Here is a 15,078-nt window from a genome sequence, read left to right on the forward strand (position 1 = left end):
CCAACTAATGCCACAGCCAAATTACCATTTAATAAAAAATAAAAAAATAAAAACTTTGGTTTGGAAGGCTAATATAATAGGTGACAAATTTGAGGAAGGGCCTTTAGATATGGGCTTTGAAATCAAACCCAAAAAAACAACACATCGCATCTAAGACTCCCATTTCTGGTTTGATATTTACATTCATTTGGTAATATCGAATATGTTCGCAGTATTTAAACATGATTAAATATGCTCATAAAATTTGAATAACTGTTTAAAGCTGATCTGCGGATATATCCGTGCGAGAGTAGTGGCCATAAACTTTAAGGATCAGATAAACCCAACATCATCAGCGGCGGTGGAAAGAGGGAGAGCGCAGCGACCATCCAAACCCAAATTTTCTTTTATTGGAGGTAGAACTCTTTTATACACATATCTGCTTCAACATTGTTATTTCCCGCCCACATGGTATGCTTGCTCTTCTGCTTCCAGTTAATTTGTCAAGGAGGGGATAATCACTCCAATAATTACATGCACAGTAATAAATTTGACAATAATTTCAATGCCTAAAGCAAATATTGAGCGGTGTAAACCCCTCACTATTGTCCTTTTACAGAATTGAACTGACGACCACCGTAGGTTGGAGACGAACTTCTTCCTGGTCGCAGGGTCATTTCCCTTCTTCAGTAGGTTCCCCAGGAAAAGGAAATTGTAAGCCGATGATTGCATTCATCTTCGAGCTCATGCTTATTCCATTGTTTTGACGTACACAATCTTCTTAAGGGGTCTTTAAAGTATTTCATCTTCCACCTTTGTATTGTATTGTAGGTTGTGCAAGCTAGTGTTTGCAGTTTCAATTTCCTAATCTATTTCACAAATGTTCATTTTAATTCTCCAGCCGACTGACTACTCTATCCAAGAGAAATTCGAGTGATTGTGTCAAGCATAAGTGATTCGCTCGTCATAATACAAGAAGCTGACTTGGACTATTAAGATAAACAAAATATGTACCTAGAGGGCCCCTTTTTAAATTAAAAAATGTGGGTTCCAGATGCTGCCACCGCCAGCTAGTATCCCCGGAGCCTAGACAGGTTGAATAGTTTTGTCATTTAGATAATATGGTTTGGTCTTAGTGGGATGTTGGAAATTCGGAATCCCCTATCTGGTCAGTCATCTCTTGTAAATCATCACCTATCATTCTTGTAGCCTAGTACCACAAAGACTTTTCTCATTTATGTAAAAGTGTCGGTGTCATTTCCTTTCCTATCTGATTTCTGGCCATGCTAAATGATAGGTATTCGTACGATACTTTTGTTTTTGATTCATGTGCAGTTCTTTTAAAAAAAAACTCAAATTTCATTGTTATTTACTTTTCCTTTTTGATATGCTATCATTCTTTAATTGGTTGGTAGTCTTGTAGGAAATTTCAAATCATTCTCTTTATACAAACCTAAATGTTACACATTTACTTTGATTATCAATACTCTGAAATTATGGTTTTGTATACAATCATTCCAGTCTTTTTTGGCTATGAAATCAATTCTAAGATGTTTGAACTTTGTATCAATGTTATCAGAACTAGACCAGAATTGGCAAAACTGCCTGGTTCCTATGCTGTATTGGTCCAGTTCAGCGAATCAGCCAGTTTTGTATGACATCATATGATGTAATTAGGGACAACCAAAACTCATAAAAAAAATAAAAGTAAAAATAATTAAAGGGAAGGACAAAACTAGCCTTTATAATTAATCGTAAGATGACATTCTCCTTTATATTTCCTCTTTTACTTATATTTTTAACATTACCATTAATTGTTTCAAGATGTTTGAGAGTGGTTCCAATGCCTTTGAACTTCATAGGGAGAAAGTAGAATTTTAGGTCGCATTCAAAATTCAGTAACTTAACAGTTTTCAGGATTGGTAGGAGTGCGATGTTTCCATTGGATTCTATCATGTATGAGGGTATGGGATTGGCATTCAATCAAGAGAACCGAGCCCTCTATGTAACTTGATGTTGGTGGCATTGATTATTGAACTCCTCATGACTCTTTCATGACCCTAGTGAAAATGTACCCTTCAATCAAGCAAAATCATTGAATAGGCATGTTAAGCTTTTTTATATCTGATTTTAATGCTTAGAGGGTGATACTAATGATGAGGATCCCTATATAGGTGATGATTTTGATGATATGTAGTTATTTGTTGTAGCATGTTTTTCTTTTTTGGAATCCAGAGGCCATTTAGAGCTTCTTGGTTGATGTATTTTGGTTTATAGATGGATAGCAATTGGTTCTATTTTGGTTTTATGCACCCTTAATTGCTCTATATGTGGGAAACTTTGCACATTTGTGTATAAGGGCTAGAATTCATATGTGTTAGAAATACTGGGGGGGAGGGGGTGAATCAATATTTCTTAGCAATTAGTAACTTATTAATCTTTTCATAGCATTAATTAATCTTCGCCATCAATTCAAAACATAAATAAGCAGTAGATAGTAGACACACAAATTTTTAGGTGGAAACCCCTTCAGGACAAAAACCACCTAACACTTCCCTAATAATTTATGAGTACATTAATGCTTCAACTCTAATTGAAAAAGGGAAGCCCAACTCTCTAGTACTCTAGAAAAGCGTTCAATTTTCTAGCTCCAACTGGAAAGACGCATCTGCGCCTTGGTTTTATCAGCCAATGCTGAAAGGATGCTCCAGCACCCTAGCAAGCTCAAACTTGCCCTAGCACCACCCTGCCACCCTGAAGTGTTTTCAGGTTCCAACCTGAAGGTGACTTCAACCACCTGCCTAACACTACCCAACCACCCCAAGAATGATAAAGAATTTGACAACTATTTGTAGGCTCCCGTACTAGGGACAATGGCCCACTTACAATGAATAGACTTCTTCAACTATTGTGGGCTCTTGTACTAGGGAAAATGGCCCACTTATAGTGAGTAACAATGACAACCCTTGCGAAGCATAAACAAATGGTGATATCGAGGGGAGCGCTGCGCTGAGCCGACCCTGCATCGAGTTGAGACTCTCGGCCCTGCGGCCGCCTGAGGGTTCCCGAGTGGTGCAGCCAAAACCTCTGCATTCTCGTTGATCTGGCAGGCTAGATCGATCATCATCTGCAGGCTGATCGAAGCGACTATGCCTGGTGAGATCTGGAGGAGCTTGATTCGTCTGAGCTGAGATCTCCTTCATGGAGTCTTCTTCACCCTCTCCCGCCGAAGCAGAGGCCTTCTCAAATCTACTGAAATCACTGCCAAAAAAGAAAACTTCAGAGGTTTCGAAATTTGTGAAACGTCTTGATGATATCCCGGAGATCTCACTTCCGCCTGAGAAACCGATCCAGGTCGCCCTTTCTTTGTCTGAACGTGCCTTGGTGGGACAGTTCACGGGTCTCTGGCCCTCGCCCAGATCCATTGAAAGCTGGGTCTCAAGGAACTGGGCGCCTCTGATATCGGGCAAAGTCACTTCTTACTTTCTGGGGAAGGGTTTCTTCCTATTCGAATTCTCAGAAAAGGAAGAAAAGGATCTGATCTTCCGAAATGGACCCTATTTCATGGGCCCCCAAGGACTGTATCTCAATAAGTGGACGCCAGACTTTGATCCAGCAGTCGACGTGCCCACTGCCGTGCCTGTGTGGGTTAGATTGCCTAATCTGCCAATGCATTGTTGGAACTGGGAATCCCTCAAGCACATCGGAAATACCCTGGGTAAATTCATTGATCGAGCTAACAGCAAAGATCAATATGACTGTGCGAGAATTTGTGTTGAAGTTGATCTTGAGGTGGGTCTGCCTGAGGCAATAAAGATCAGAGTTGGCAGTTGGACGCATCTCCAAAAGCTGGATTATGAACAGTTGCCGTTCAAATGCAGGAAGTGCCAGGTCTATGGCCACTTCGCCAGAGGATGTCCAAAAAACGCTGAAACAGAGAAAGGCAAAGAGGACGGGTGGATGCAGGTCAAAAGGACAAAAATCAAAGCCCCAAAAACAGGAAATGTCAATGGGAAAGCTCTTCAAATGGGGTCTCAAAACCCACATAGGGAAGAGCAAGGAAACAAATTTATACAACTCAGTTCAGCATCAGAGGAAGTCCATGATCTAGAGACACAAAAGAAGGAATCGGCTCAAAAAGAGCCCCCCCAGGAACCAAAGCAAACAGATAGCAAAACAGACAGAATGGAAGATACACCCTCAGAAGAGGCTGAGGAAGTACAAGGCTCAGAGGATTCAGAAGAAGAAGGTGAGATAGGAGAAACACAAACCTCGGCCAGAAGATCTTTGAGGGGCCGAAAATCAGCCCGTGAGAAAAGAGAGCAGGAGACATACAAAGACAAACTGCAAGGAAGCCAACCCACTCTCGAGAAACTCCTGGCTAAGACTCCGAAGATGAATAGAAATCCGCCCCAGAGCTCTAAAGGAGCTCTCCACTCCAAAAATAAGTAATGAGAATCGTCTCCTGGAATTGTAGGGGTATGGGGAGCAAAATCAAGGAAGAAGCAGTAAAAAGTTTGATAAGATCGGAATATCCTGACATACTCCTCATCCAGGAGACTAAAATGGAGGACAAGGCCTTCCTCCACATAGGCAAAAATCTCTGGAAAAAAAGTGAAGGGCAAGCAGTCTCAGCCAGAGGTGCCTCAGGAGGCCTGGGTACCCTTTGGAATCCAAGCAAGCTCACAAGGGTGAAAGAGATCGCCAACACCCACTGGCTATTCTCAAAACTAAAGCACGTTGATTCAGATGAGACCCTTTGTCTCTTTAATGTGTATATCCCGGTCAGTGCAGGAGAAAAAAAGAATTGCTGGGAATCTATCAGAGAGCTGGCAGACTCTGAAGATCTAGCAAATATTATCATCGCTGGAGATCTCAATCTCACACTATCTACGGCTGAAAAACGTGGTGGGAGCATAGTAAGGGATCCAGCGCGAGAGTGGGTTGAAGACCTACTCCAAGATTGGGACATGATCGACATCAAACCCTCGTCGGGCAAATATACCTGGTCCAATAAAAGGCTTGGTCCAGGCCACATCGCTGCAAGGTTAGATCGATTTCTTGTTCAAAGCTCTTTTTTACTTCTTGGTCTAGATACTAGAATGCATATTCTTCCATGCAGTGTCTCTGATCACAGGCCCATTAAGCTAGAACTCTCGGCTCACTGGGATAAAGGCCCCACTCCTTTTAAATTCAATCCTCTCTGGACCAAGGAGCAATCCTTCTTGCAATTAGTAAAGGATATGTGGAAGCAACCAGTGAATGGCTCTCCGTTCTTTGTGTGGGAGGAAAAACTCAGGAGAGTGAAGGCAGCTCTTAAAGTTTGGGCAAAATCTCTCCCAAATCCTGCAGTGGAAAGAAAGAAGTTACAAGAGCAGCTAGAGACCCACCAGCTTAACTCAGAAAATGAGGAGATCACAAAAGAAATTCTCGAAAAAGAAGCAGATCTCCAACAACAACTGCTTAAAGCAAGCCTGGCCGAGGAAGAATATTGGAGGATCAAATCTCGCAGGCTCTGGCTCAAGGCAGGTGACAGAAATACATCCTTCTTTCATAAACAAGCCCAAGCTCGAAAAAACTCCAACAGCATCATCGAAATCAGGGAAGAGAACACTATTCATAGAGACACTCAAAGCATAAAAAATGTGGCCTTTCAGCATTTTAAAAAGCTGTATAGCGAAAAAGAGGGACAGGCTCAAATTCCATTGACTGTAAATGAGGTTCCCAAGCGGATATCTAACAGAAAGAATCAGTCCTTGGAAGCAAAAGTCACAAATAATGAAATCAAAGCCGCCCTCTTCTCTATGGAGTCGGACAAGGCTCCAGGGCCTGATGGCTTTACAGCCAGATTCTTACAGCATTGTTGGCAGATTATCGAAAAAGATTTGTGTAGGATGGTCCGGAAGTCTCAAAACTGTCAGAAGATAGGGGGAAGCACTAACTTGGCTTTCTTGGCCCTTATCCCTAAGGAAAGAGGCGCAAACTCCTTCTCCAGATTCCGCCCTATCTCACTTTGTAATATAGGCTATAAGCTGATAACAAAAGTGATAGCAAACAGGTTGAAAACAATACTCCCGGACATTATCCCAGAGAATCAGGGGGGCTTCATTCAGGGAAGACAGATAGCAGACAACTATATTCTGGTTCAAGAAGCAATCCACTCAAGTTTGGCCCGGAAGGAGAAAGGAATGGTTATCAAACTTGATCTTGAAAGTGCCTTTGATAGGGTTAGACACAGATTCTTGCTGGAGGTCCTTCATAAATTCGGGTTTGGGCATAAGTTCATCAATTGGATCAAGGCTTGCATTAGTGAGCCATGGATTGCCCCACTGGTGAACGGGAGAGCCACGGACTTCTTCAAAGCCTCAAGAGGGCTGAGGCAAGGGTGTCCCCTCTCCCCCTTGCTCTTTGTCCTCCAAGCATCAGTATTAAGCTTCCTCTTGAACAAAAAACAGTCAGAGCAAGAAATAATGGGAATAAACATTGCAAGAGGAGTAAAAAGTATAAATCATGCGCTGTTTGCAGATGACTCTCTGTTGCTGGGAGCTGCTTCAGTGGTCTTGTCAAAACGATTTAAAGAGGTAGTGGATGACTACTGTGCAGACTCAGGAAGCAAGCTTAACAAAGGCAAATGCCAAGTTTACTGTTGGAACACCTCTGCCAGATTGACCCAAGCCATTTCTATTTGTCTTGGTTTCACAGCCTCCTCTACTTGGACTTCATTCAAATACCTGGGGATCCCTGTCTTTCAAAAAAAGATCCTCAGCAGAGAATGGATGCCGCTGTTGGATAAATTCAAGCTCAAAATCCAGTCTTGGGGATATAATTGGCTCAACCTAGCAGGCAAGACAGTACTGATAAAGTCTGTATTGAATAGTCTGCCCATCTTTCAGGCAACAGTTATGATGGCGCCCATGGGTATAATGAGGAAGATGGAGGAGTATATAATTTTTTTTTTTGGAAAGGGGGCAAAGGCAACGAGAGAAAAATCCCATTACTAAGCTGGAAAACGATCTCTCTGTCCAGATTAGAAGGCGGCTTAAACTTTAAAAATCTCAGCATCCAAAACACAGCAATGGGTGCCAAATTGGTTTGGAGGATCATCACTCCAAAACCGGGTTGGGCACAACGGGCTTTGTGGAAAAAATATTTCAGAGGGCAGAGAATGCGCTGCTTGAGTAATCCAAAGGGAATAGCAGGTACGTTGATCCACAAACTATGTGAAAATTCCGCAGCTCTGATCAGACAACACGCCCATTGGATCCCAGGGAACGGACAACGAATACGCATTTGGGATGATAACATTATGGGAAGTGATCCATTGGCAGAAGATCATTCCTTAGCCGCTCCGAGAGAATGGATGAACACAGAAAACATTAAAACTCTGTGGGATCTGTCCCTCTGGGATAATGATGATTGGTGGCGGTGGAAGCAACTAGAGGTGCCTGCGAATCTTGCTCATGATTATGCTGTCTTCCTTTCCCATTTGAAAGGCAAAGCTCCGCTGAACAGAAGGATAGCTGACAGCAGAGGTTGGGGATTGATCCTGGCAATTACACTGTGTCGAAGGGATATGCCCAGCTCACCCGAATTCCCAGCGCACCGCCTGATCCGAGGCCATGGCAGGGGGTATGGACTTCAGTAACGTTGCCCAAAGTGGATGCCTTCTGCTGGCTTCTATGTCACCACAAAATTCTGACAGAAGACAGGCTCAAGAAAATAGGGTACTCAGGGCCATCCCGCTGCTCTCTGTGTGAGAATATTGGAAGGAGGCTTTAGATCCATGGAGCATGAAGTTTGGCCCATTCAATCACTGCTCAGAGCTCTTTTCTAATTGGAAACGAATATATCCAGGTGGCGCCGCTCAGAACTCACAAATCAGAGATGCATGGCTCGCCTTGCCCAAGCTAATTTGCTGGCATATCTGGTTAGAAAGAAACCAAAGGATCTTCAAGAATAAGAAGAGCGTTCCTAAGCTAATCTGGGTTAAAATTAAAAGTCATCTTAAAGAATGTATGGGAGATCAGTTAAGCATAAAGGACCTCACTGGACAAGATATAGCCTGGGGTGCCTCCCTGGATCTTCACTTCTCAGATATTGTAAAGAACCCCCCTCCCCCCTTAAAGTCTTGGCAAATCCGTCTAAATGACGCAGAGTTTGCCGAATTCTGCAACAAAAAGGCGAGGAAAGCTCTCTTTTTTGACGGTGCAGCTAAAGGAAATCCTGGCAGTTCTGGAGCTGGTGGGGTTATTAAAAGTGCAGAAGGTATAACGGAAGCTAGATATGCTTGGGGAGTAGGCGTCAACACCAGTATTCAAGCTTGTTAAATTTGGACAACTAGGTCCAAACTCCATGTTCTGATGCTCAGATTAAGAGGCTAATATTTTTGTTGGATTCCTCTTTCTGAGAGGTGTAAAATCCATATAAAAATAGTCTTAATCCGATGAGCAGAACTTATATTTTGAATTTATTATTCTTAATAAATTATATGTGCAAAGGTCAGCCAGTTTTGTAATGTAGGCTCACATGCCCAACAGATGTGTCACACACCCTCATTGATGGATATATATATACAGGAAAAGTTGGAGAGAATTTGATCACAAAAAAAACTCACATCTTCCTCTCTCATCCTAAAAAGTACGAGCTACCTGGAGGACGAATTTCAGCCACACGTGGGAAGGACGAAGAAGATTTTTCTGCTGCTAGGGTTTCGCAGAAGTTTGACGAGCGTTGACTTTGGTCAACGCTTGGTCCAAACAAGCTGAAAACTTGTGGGAGGTTCGATTTTTGAAGGCCATACTACCTGGCACAAAAATCGAGGTCAAAGGGTTGACCGTTTTGCTACTGCGTTGACTTTTAGCTTGCTGCCCCTGCGTTGACTTTTCAGGACAGCGTTGACTTTTGTAGAACTGACTTGGGTTGACTCATCCACTGGTTGGAGGGTTGTTGTGACACATGCTGGGCTGGCTGACCAAAGGAGACTTTGCTGGTTGAAGCATCCTGTTGACCGCCGAAACAAACACATACATTTTTCTTGTTTCTGATTTGTCTTCTGTAAGATCTGCTTATATGTTCTATCTGCATTTTGCTTATCTACTTGTATGATTGCTGTGAGAAAAGTGAAATTGCTCTTAGCATAGAACATCTACAAAACTTTACATGGTATCAGAGCTGAGGTGAAGACAAACTCTATCTATAGCAATCATCATCGAAGGAAATGGATTCCTCTAAGCTTGAATTCAGGGAGAATGACAAGCTGACTGGAAGTGATGACTTCCATGCCTGGAAGATGTTATTAGATCTCAAATTAGAAGATCATGATCTCCTAGATCATGTGACAGGGAAGATTCAAGAACCTCCATCAAATGCCTCTGCTGCTGTTAAACACAAGTATAAGAAGGGAGAAATCAGAGCAAAACTGCTGATCAGGGAATCCATAAATAAGAGTCTGGTTGCCTACATATCTGAACTAGGCACATCCAAGGAGATGTATGACAAACTGATACTTATGTTCCGAGTAAACAATGTGAACCAAGTGCTATTCCTCAAGAACAAATTGAAGAATATGAAGAAGGGCCGAGACGAGTCTATTCAAACTTTCTTTATGAAGTTGACCGAAATCAGGAACAATCTGCTAGCTATTGGGGAGACAATAGCTGATCGTGAGATGGTTCTCACCGCACTTGGAGGACTTCCATATGAATGGCAAGTATTCACAACTACCATTCTCAACAATAATACCATCCCTAACTTTGATGAGCTTCTGTCTAGATGTATGCAAGAAGAAACAAGGATGAAGGAATTTGATAATGAAAGAAATGCTGCCTATGTTGCTCATTCCCGAAAGAAGAACTCTGGTGGTTCCAAGGACAAAGGAAGGACTAAGACTCAAAAGAAGAAGGGTAAATGTTTCACCTGCCCTGGACACTATGCTAGAGAATGCCCCTTCCAGAATAATTCTCCCGATAGTGACGACAACAACAACAACCGAAGGAATGGGAATCAAAGAAATGACAAATCCAAAGGAAAGAGGAAGGCTCACTTTGAAGGAAACCATCCACCTTCTAAAAGGACCAGAAATACCAGGTATGAGGAGTCTAATGTTGTTGATAAAAGAAATGAGTATATTCTAATATCTGCTCTCTCAGCTGCATCTCCGCCCGACACTATGGATGTCTGGCTAATCGATAGTGGTGCCTCAAGACACATCACCGGATTCAAGGAAGCACTTTCTGACATGGTTGAAAGGGATACTAATCTAGAAATTACCCTTGGGGATAATGCCACTTATCCCGTGAAAGGGACCGGGACTGTGACCCTCCACTTGTCTCAAGGACAAGTCCTCCATCTACAAGATGTACTCTACGTACCCAAATTGAAGAAGAACCTTGTGTCTGTATCTGCCATGGAAGACGAAGGATTCAATGTAACTTTCTCTGATGGAAAGGTACTCATGTGGAAGAAGAGCTTCAAGGAAGCTATCTCAATTGGTTTTAGAGTTGGTACACTCTACCAGGTTGGAGGGAGTCCGTTGGGAGCTATGACTTGTGATACTATCCGTCAAACCGAACTATGGCACCGAAGATTTGGACACCTTCATTACAAGGCTCTTCCCGAAGCAAGGAAGGTGGTGACAGGGATGCCTGATTTTGGAAATAATCATAAAGGTGTATGTAAGGGCTGTGCTGAAGGAAAACATACAAGGGGACCTTTCCCCTCAAGTATCACAAAGACATCTGAGATATTGCAACTGGTCCATTCTGATCTTTCCGGTATGTTGCCTGTAACATCCCTGGGGGGATGTTCTTACTATATGACATTTACTGATGACTTCTCTCGCAAAACCTGGATATACTTCTTGAAGAAGAAGGATGAGGCTTTCATGTGGTTCCGTACCTTCAAAGCCTTGGTGGAAAATATGACCGGAAAGAAGATTAAGATTTTGAGGACTGACAATGGCACTGAATATGAGTCAAATGAGTTCAAAGACTTTTGCAGAGAAGCTGGCATTAAGAGGGAGACTACCACTGCATATACTCCTGAGCAAAATGGTGTTGCTGAACGCAAGAATAGGACTATTGTGGAAGCTGCCCGTGCCATGCTATGTGACCAGGGTCTTCCAAAGTTTCTGTGGGGAGAAGCTGCAAATACTGCTGTGTACATTCAAAACCGATGCCCTCATTCCGCTTTGGACTCCAAAACTCCCGAAGAGGTTTTCTCTGGTAAGAAACCTGATGTCTCACATTTTAGAATTTTTGGATGTCCTGTCTATTTTCATGTGCCGAAAGAAAAGAGAAGTAAGCTGGACGCTACTGGGAAGAAAGGAATGTTTGTGGGCTACAGTGAGACTTCTAAGGCATATAGAGTCTATGTACCTGGTCAAAGGGAAGTAGAGATAAGCCATGATGTCACTTTTGACGAAGATGCTTCCCTGAAGAAAGTAGTAGATCTTCCTAGATCTGAAGAAAACCATGAAGAAAGACCTGGAAATTTGGAAGAACCCCAGGATGAGACTATGCCTGATGTTGAAGAGCCAATGGACCCTATTGATCCTTCCCCTTCTCTAGGAAAGAGGCCATCATGGCTCAGGGACACCCTCGAAGATGCTGAGGGTCATGCTGCCCCAAGGGGAACATTCCGAGAAAGCAAGAAGCCGTGTAGATACCAAGGGTATCTAGCTGCCATGAGTACTACTATACAATCTGAACCTGGATCTTTTGAAGAAGCCATCAAGCATCAAGTCTGGAAGGATGCTATGCATGAAGAATATGAGGCTATTATGAAGAATGATGTCTGGGATGTGGTCCCGAGACCAAAGGACAAATCTGTTGTCACCGCTAAATGGCTCTACAAGATTAAACATGGATCTGATGGGAGTGCTGAAAAGTTTAAGGCAAGATTTGTTGCCCGTGGCTTCTCTCAAAAGGAAGGAATTGACTATGACGATATATTTGCACCTGTGGCTCGATATACCACCATTCGATCCATCATAGCCCTTGCTGCTACGCAAGGATGGAGTCTTCATCAGATGGATGTCAAGACTACTTTTCTGCATGGTGCAATAAAGGAAGAGGTGTATGTAGAACAACCTCTGGGATTTGAAGTTCAAGATCGAGACACTTATGTCTGCAGGTTGAAGAAAGCCCTCTATGGGTTAAAGCAAGCACCCAGAGCTTGGTATGAGAGGATGGATAGTTACTTGATGAAGCTGGGCTTCACTCGAAGCAATGTTGATCCTAACCTTTACTTTAAGGTTGAGGAAGGAAAGCCTCTCATTCTAGTGCTGTATGTGGACGACCTCTTCCTGACAGGTGATGACCCTCTCATTCATCAATGTAAGAGGGAGATTGCTGCTGAGTTCGAGATGAAAGACCTAGGACTGATGCACTATTTCCTAGGCCTGGAGGTCTGGCAGAGACTTGGAGAGATTTTCCTTTCTCAAGGAAAGTATATTGTGAAGCTTCTGGAAAGATTTGGGATGGTGGACTGTAAGTCCATGTCGACACCAATGGAACTCAACTTTAAGAAGTTGAGTGGCAGCGCTGCAGGGCCTATCTTGGCCAATCCTACTGAGTATCGTCAACTCATAGGAGCTTTGATGTTCTTAGTGAACACCCGTCCGGACATATGTTTTGCAGTGAATACTTTGAGTCAACAGATGGTTGAGCCTCATCATTTTCACTGGGTTGGTGCCAAGAATCTTTTGAGATATCTTCGGGGCACGATAAACCATGGGCTGAGATACACTGCCGGGAGTGTGATACTCCGGGGATATACTGATGCCGATTGGGCTGGCAGTGTGGTGGATCGTAAGAGCACATCTGGATGCTGTTTCTATCTTGGTTCTACTTCGATCTCATGGATGAGAAGGAAGCAGAAGTCGGTGGCTTTGAGCACCGCGGAGGCCGAATACATTGCTGCTAGTATGGCCTGTTGTGAAGCAGTTTGGTTGAGGAAGCTCTTTAGTGAGCTGTTCCAACATGTGCTAGATACCACTGTAATACTCTGTGATAATCAGAGTGGGATTCGTATGACTGAGAATCCTGTGTTCCACGACCGATCCAAGCATATTGATATCAGGTACCACTTTTTCCGGGATATGGTACTGCGAGGCGCCGTAAGGCTCGATCATATAGGAACTGATGAGCAGGTCGCGGATATTCTCACTAAGCCCCTGGGGAAGGTCAAGTTCCTAACCTTCCGTGAGAGTCTTGGTGTCGTGGAAAGACCCTATGATGTGGGTCCTGTTGGACAATGAGCTTTGGGAGCTCTGGGGGGCTTTGGGGATAGCTTCTCGGAGCTATAAGCACTCATAACGCTTCTGCCCCACCCTTGTGATTATTGAGCTGGTTCGCCACTCATTTAATCTGTGCCCCGTATGCATCCTACCCATTGAGTTCAGGGCTCATGGGAAGTACCTCTCATTTGGCCAATGAGGTGTGGAAAAGCTAGAGACTATTAGCAAAGACTGATGGACGCATCAGAGATTGCCGTACTCTCTATCTAGGATGGCATGGTCCAACCACTTGATCTGGGATCAAGATTTGTGAGGTCTGGGACCTCTGGACTGATTATGTCAGTCGGGGAATGATGTCTTTGTGACTGACCCACTTCTGTTCTGAAATAAAGAAGCCAGCAAAGCAAGTTTCGGCGGGATGACTCACGATGTTAATTGCACTAATAGATGGAGTTCTCCCTAGTTGAGAGGGAGTGTTAAATTTGGACAACTAGGTCCAAACTCCATGTTCTGATGCTCAGATTAAGAGGCTAATATTTTTGTTGGATTCCTCTTTCTGAGAGGTGTAAAATCCATATAAAAATAGTCTTAATCCGATGAGCAGAACTTATATTTTGAATTTATTATTCTTAATAAATTATATGTGCAAAGGTCAGCCAGTTTTGTAATGTAGGCTCACATGCCCAACAGATGTGTCACACACCCTCATTGATGGATATATATATACAGGAAAAGTTGGAGAGAATTTGATCACAAAAAAAACTCACATCTTCCTCTCTCATCCTAAAAAGTACGAGCTACCTGGAGGACGAATTTCAGCCACACGTGGGAAGGACGAAGAAGATTTTTCTGCTGCTAGGGTTTCGCAGAAGTTTGACGAGCGTTGACTTTGGTCAACGCTTGGTCCAAACAAGCTGAAAACTTGTGGGAGGTTCGATTTTTGAAGGCCATACTACCTGGCACAAAAATCGAGGTCAAAGGGTTGACCGTTTTGCTACTGCGTTGACTTTTAGCTTGCTGCCCCTGCGTTGACTTTTCAGGACAGCGTTGACTTTTGTAGAACTGACTTGGGTTGACTCATCCACTGGTTGGAGGGTTGTTGTGACACATGCTGGGCTGGCTGACCAAAGGAGACTTTGCTGGTTGAAGCATCCTGTTGACCGCCGAAACAAACACATACATTTTTCTTGTTTCTGATTTGTCTTCTGTAAGATCTGCTTATATGTTCTATCTGCATTTTGCTTATCTACTTGTATGATTGCTGTGAGAAAAGTGAAATTGCTCTTAGCATAGAACATCTACAAAACTTTACAAAGCTGAAGCACTAGCTCTCTTCCAGGGACTCAAGGTGATCAAGAATTTGGGAATCAGGGAGGCAGTAGTTTTTGGGGATTCTCAGATTATTATAAACGCCATGGTGGACAAATCCTCTCCCTCTGATTTAAGACTATCTAGATTGCTGAGCAGAATCAACACCCTTACATCCTCCTTCCAGAAGCTGGAATTTCTTCACATAAAGAGGGAAAACAACAAAGAAGCAGACGCTGAAGCCAATATAGCAGTTCTTCTCCCTCTCGGAAAGTATATAAGAGACGGAGAAGAAGGCTGGGATCCCATCCCCTAGCAGCCCAATAAGAATGTATTACTGTGTCCTTCTGAAGCAGTTTGTTTGTATTTTTAAATTAGGACAGATAGAAAACTCTGCTAGAATAACAGAATGTAAAATCAGCAAAATCTTTAAGAGGACAGCTATATGGAGACTGGATGAGGCAAAAGCTGAGCTTCTCCTCCCATTTTGTAATTTGAATTGAGGCATTTCAGTCAAGAAGGAATATATCAGTCTAATCGTTTCTTCAAAAAAA

General features: G+C 43.0%; 1 protein-coding gene across 7 annotated transcripts in view; it reads left to right on the plus strand.

Moving 5' to 3' along the window:
• Window positions 1-241: 241 nt before the first annotated feature.
• LOC149153590 (ribosome-recycling factor, chloroplastic-like) overlaps window positions 242-15,078 on the plus strand; it is a 220,685-nt gene continuing 205,848 nt past the window's right edge. For 3 of the 7 annotated variants that reach the window (XM_089441035.1, XM_089441032.1, XM_089441030.1), the window contains exon 1: window positions 242-395. Coding sequence is in view for 2 of the 7 variants with exons in the window: in XM_089441034.1 (XP_089297160.1) it covers window positions 448-450 (3 nt within the window). In the remaining 5 variants the exon portion in view is untranslated. Of the gene's footprint in view, window positions 451-561; window positions 694-15,078 lie in introns of those variants that run through there. The other 4 variants (XM_089441034.1, XM_089441031.1, XM_089441036.1 and 1 more) reach the window with 4 other exon arrangements.

The sequence above is a fragment of the Pinus tabuliformis genome, chromosome 9, assembly GCF_031772625.1.
Source record: "Pinus tabuliformis cultivar Carrire ecotype Pingquan chromosome 9, CPIR1, whole genome shotgun sequence".
In the NCBI taxonomy this organism is placed as follows: Eukaryota; Viridiplantae; Streptophyta; class Pinopsida; order Pinales; family Pinaceae; genus Pinus; species Pinus tabuliformis.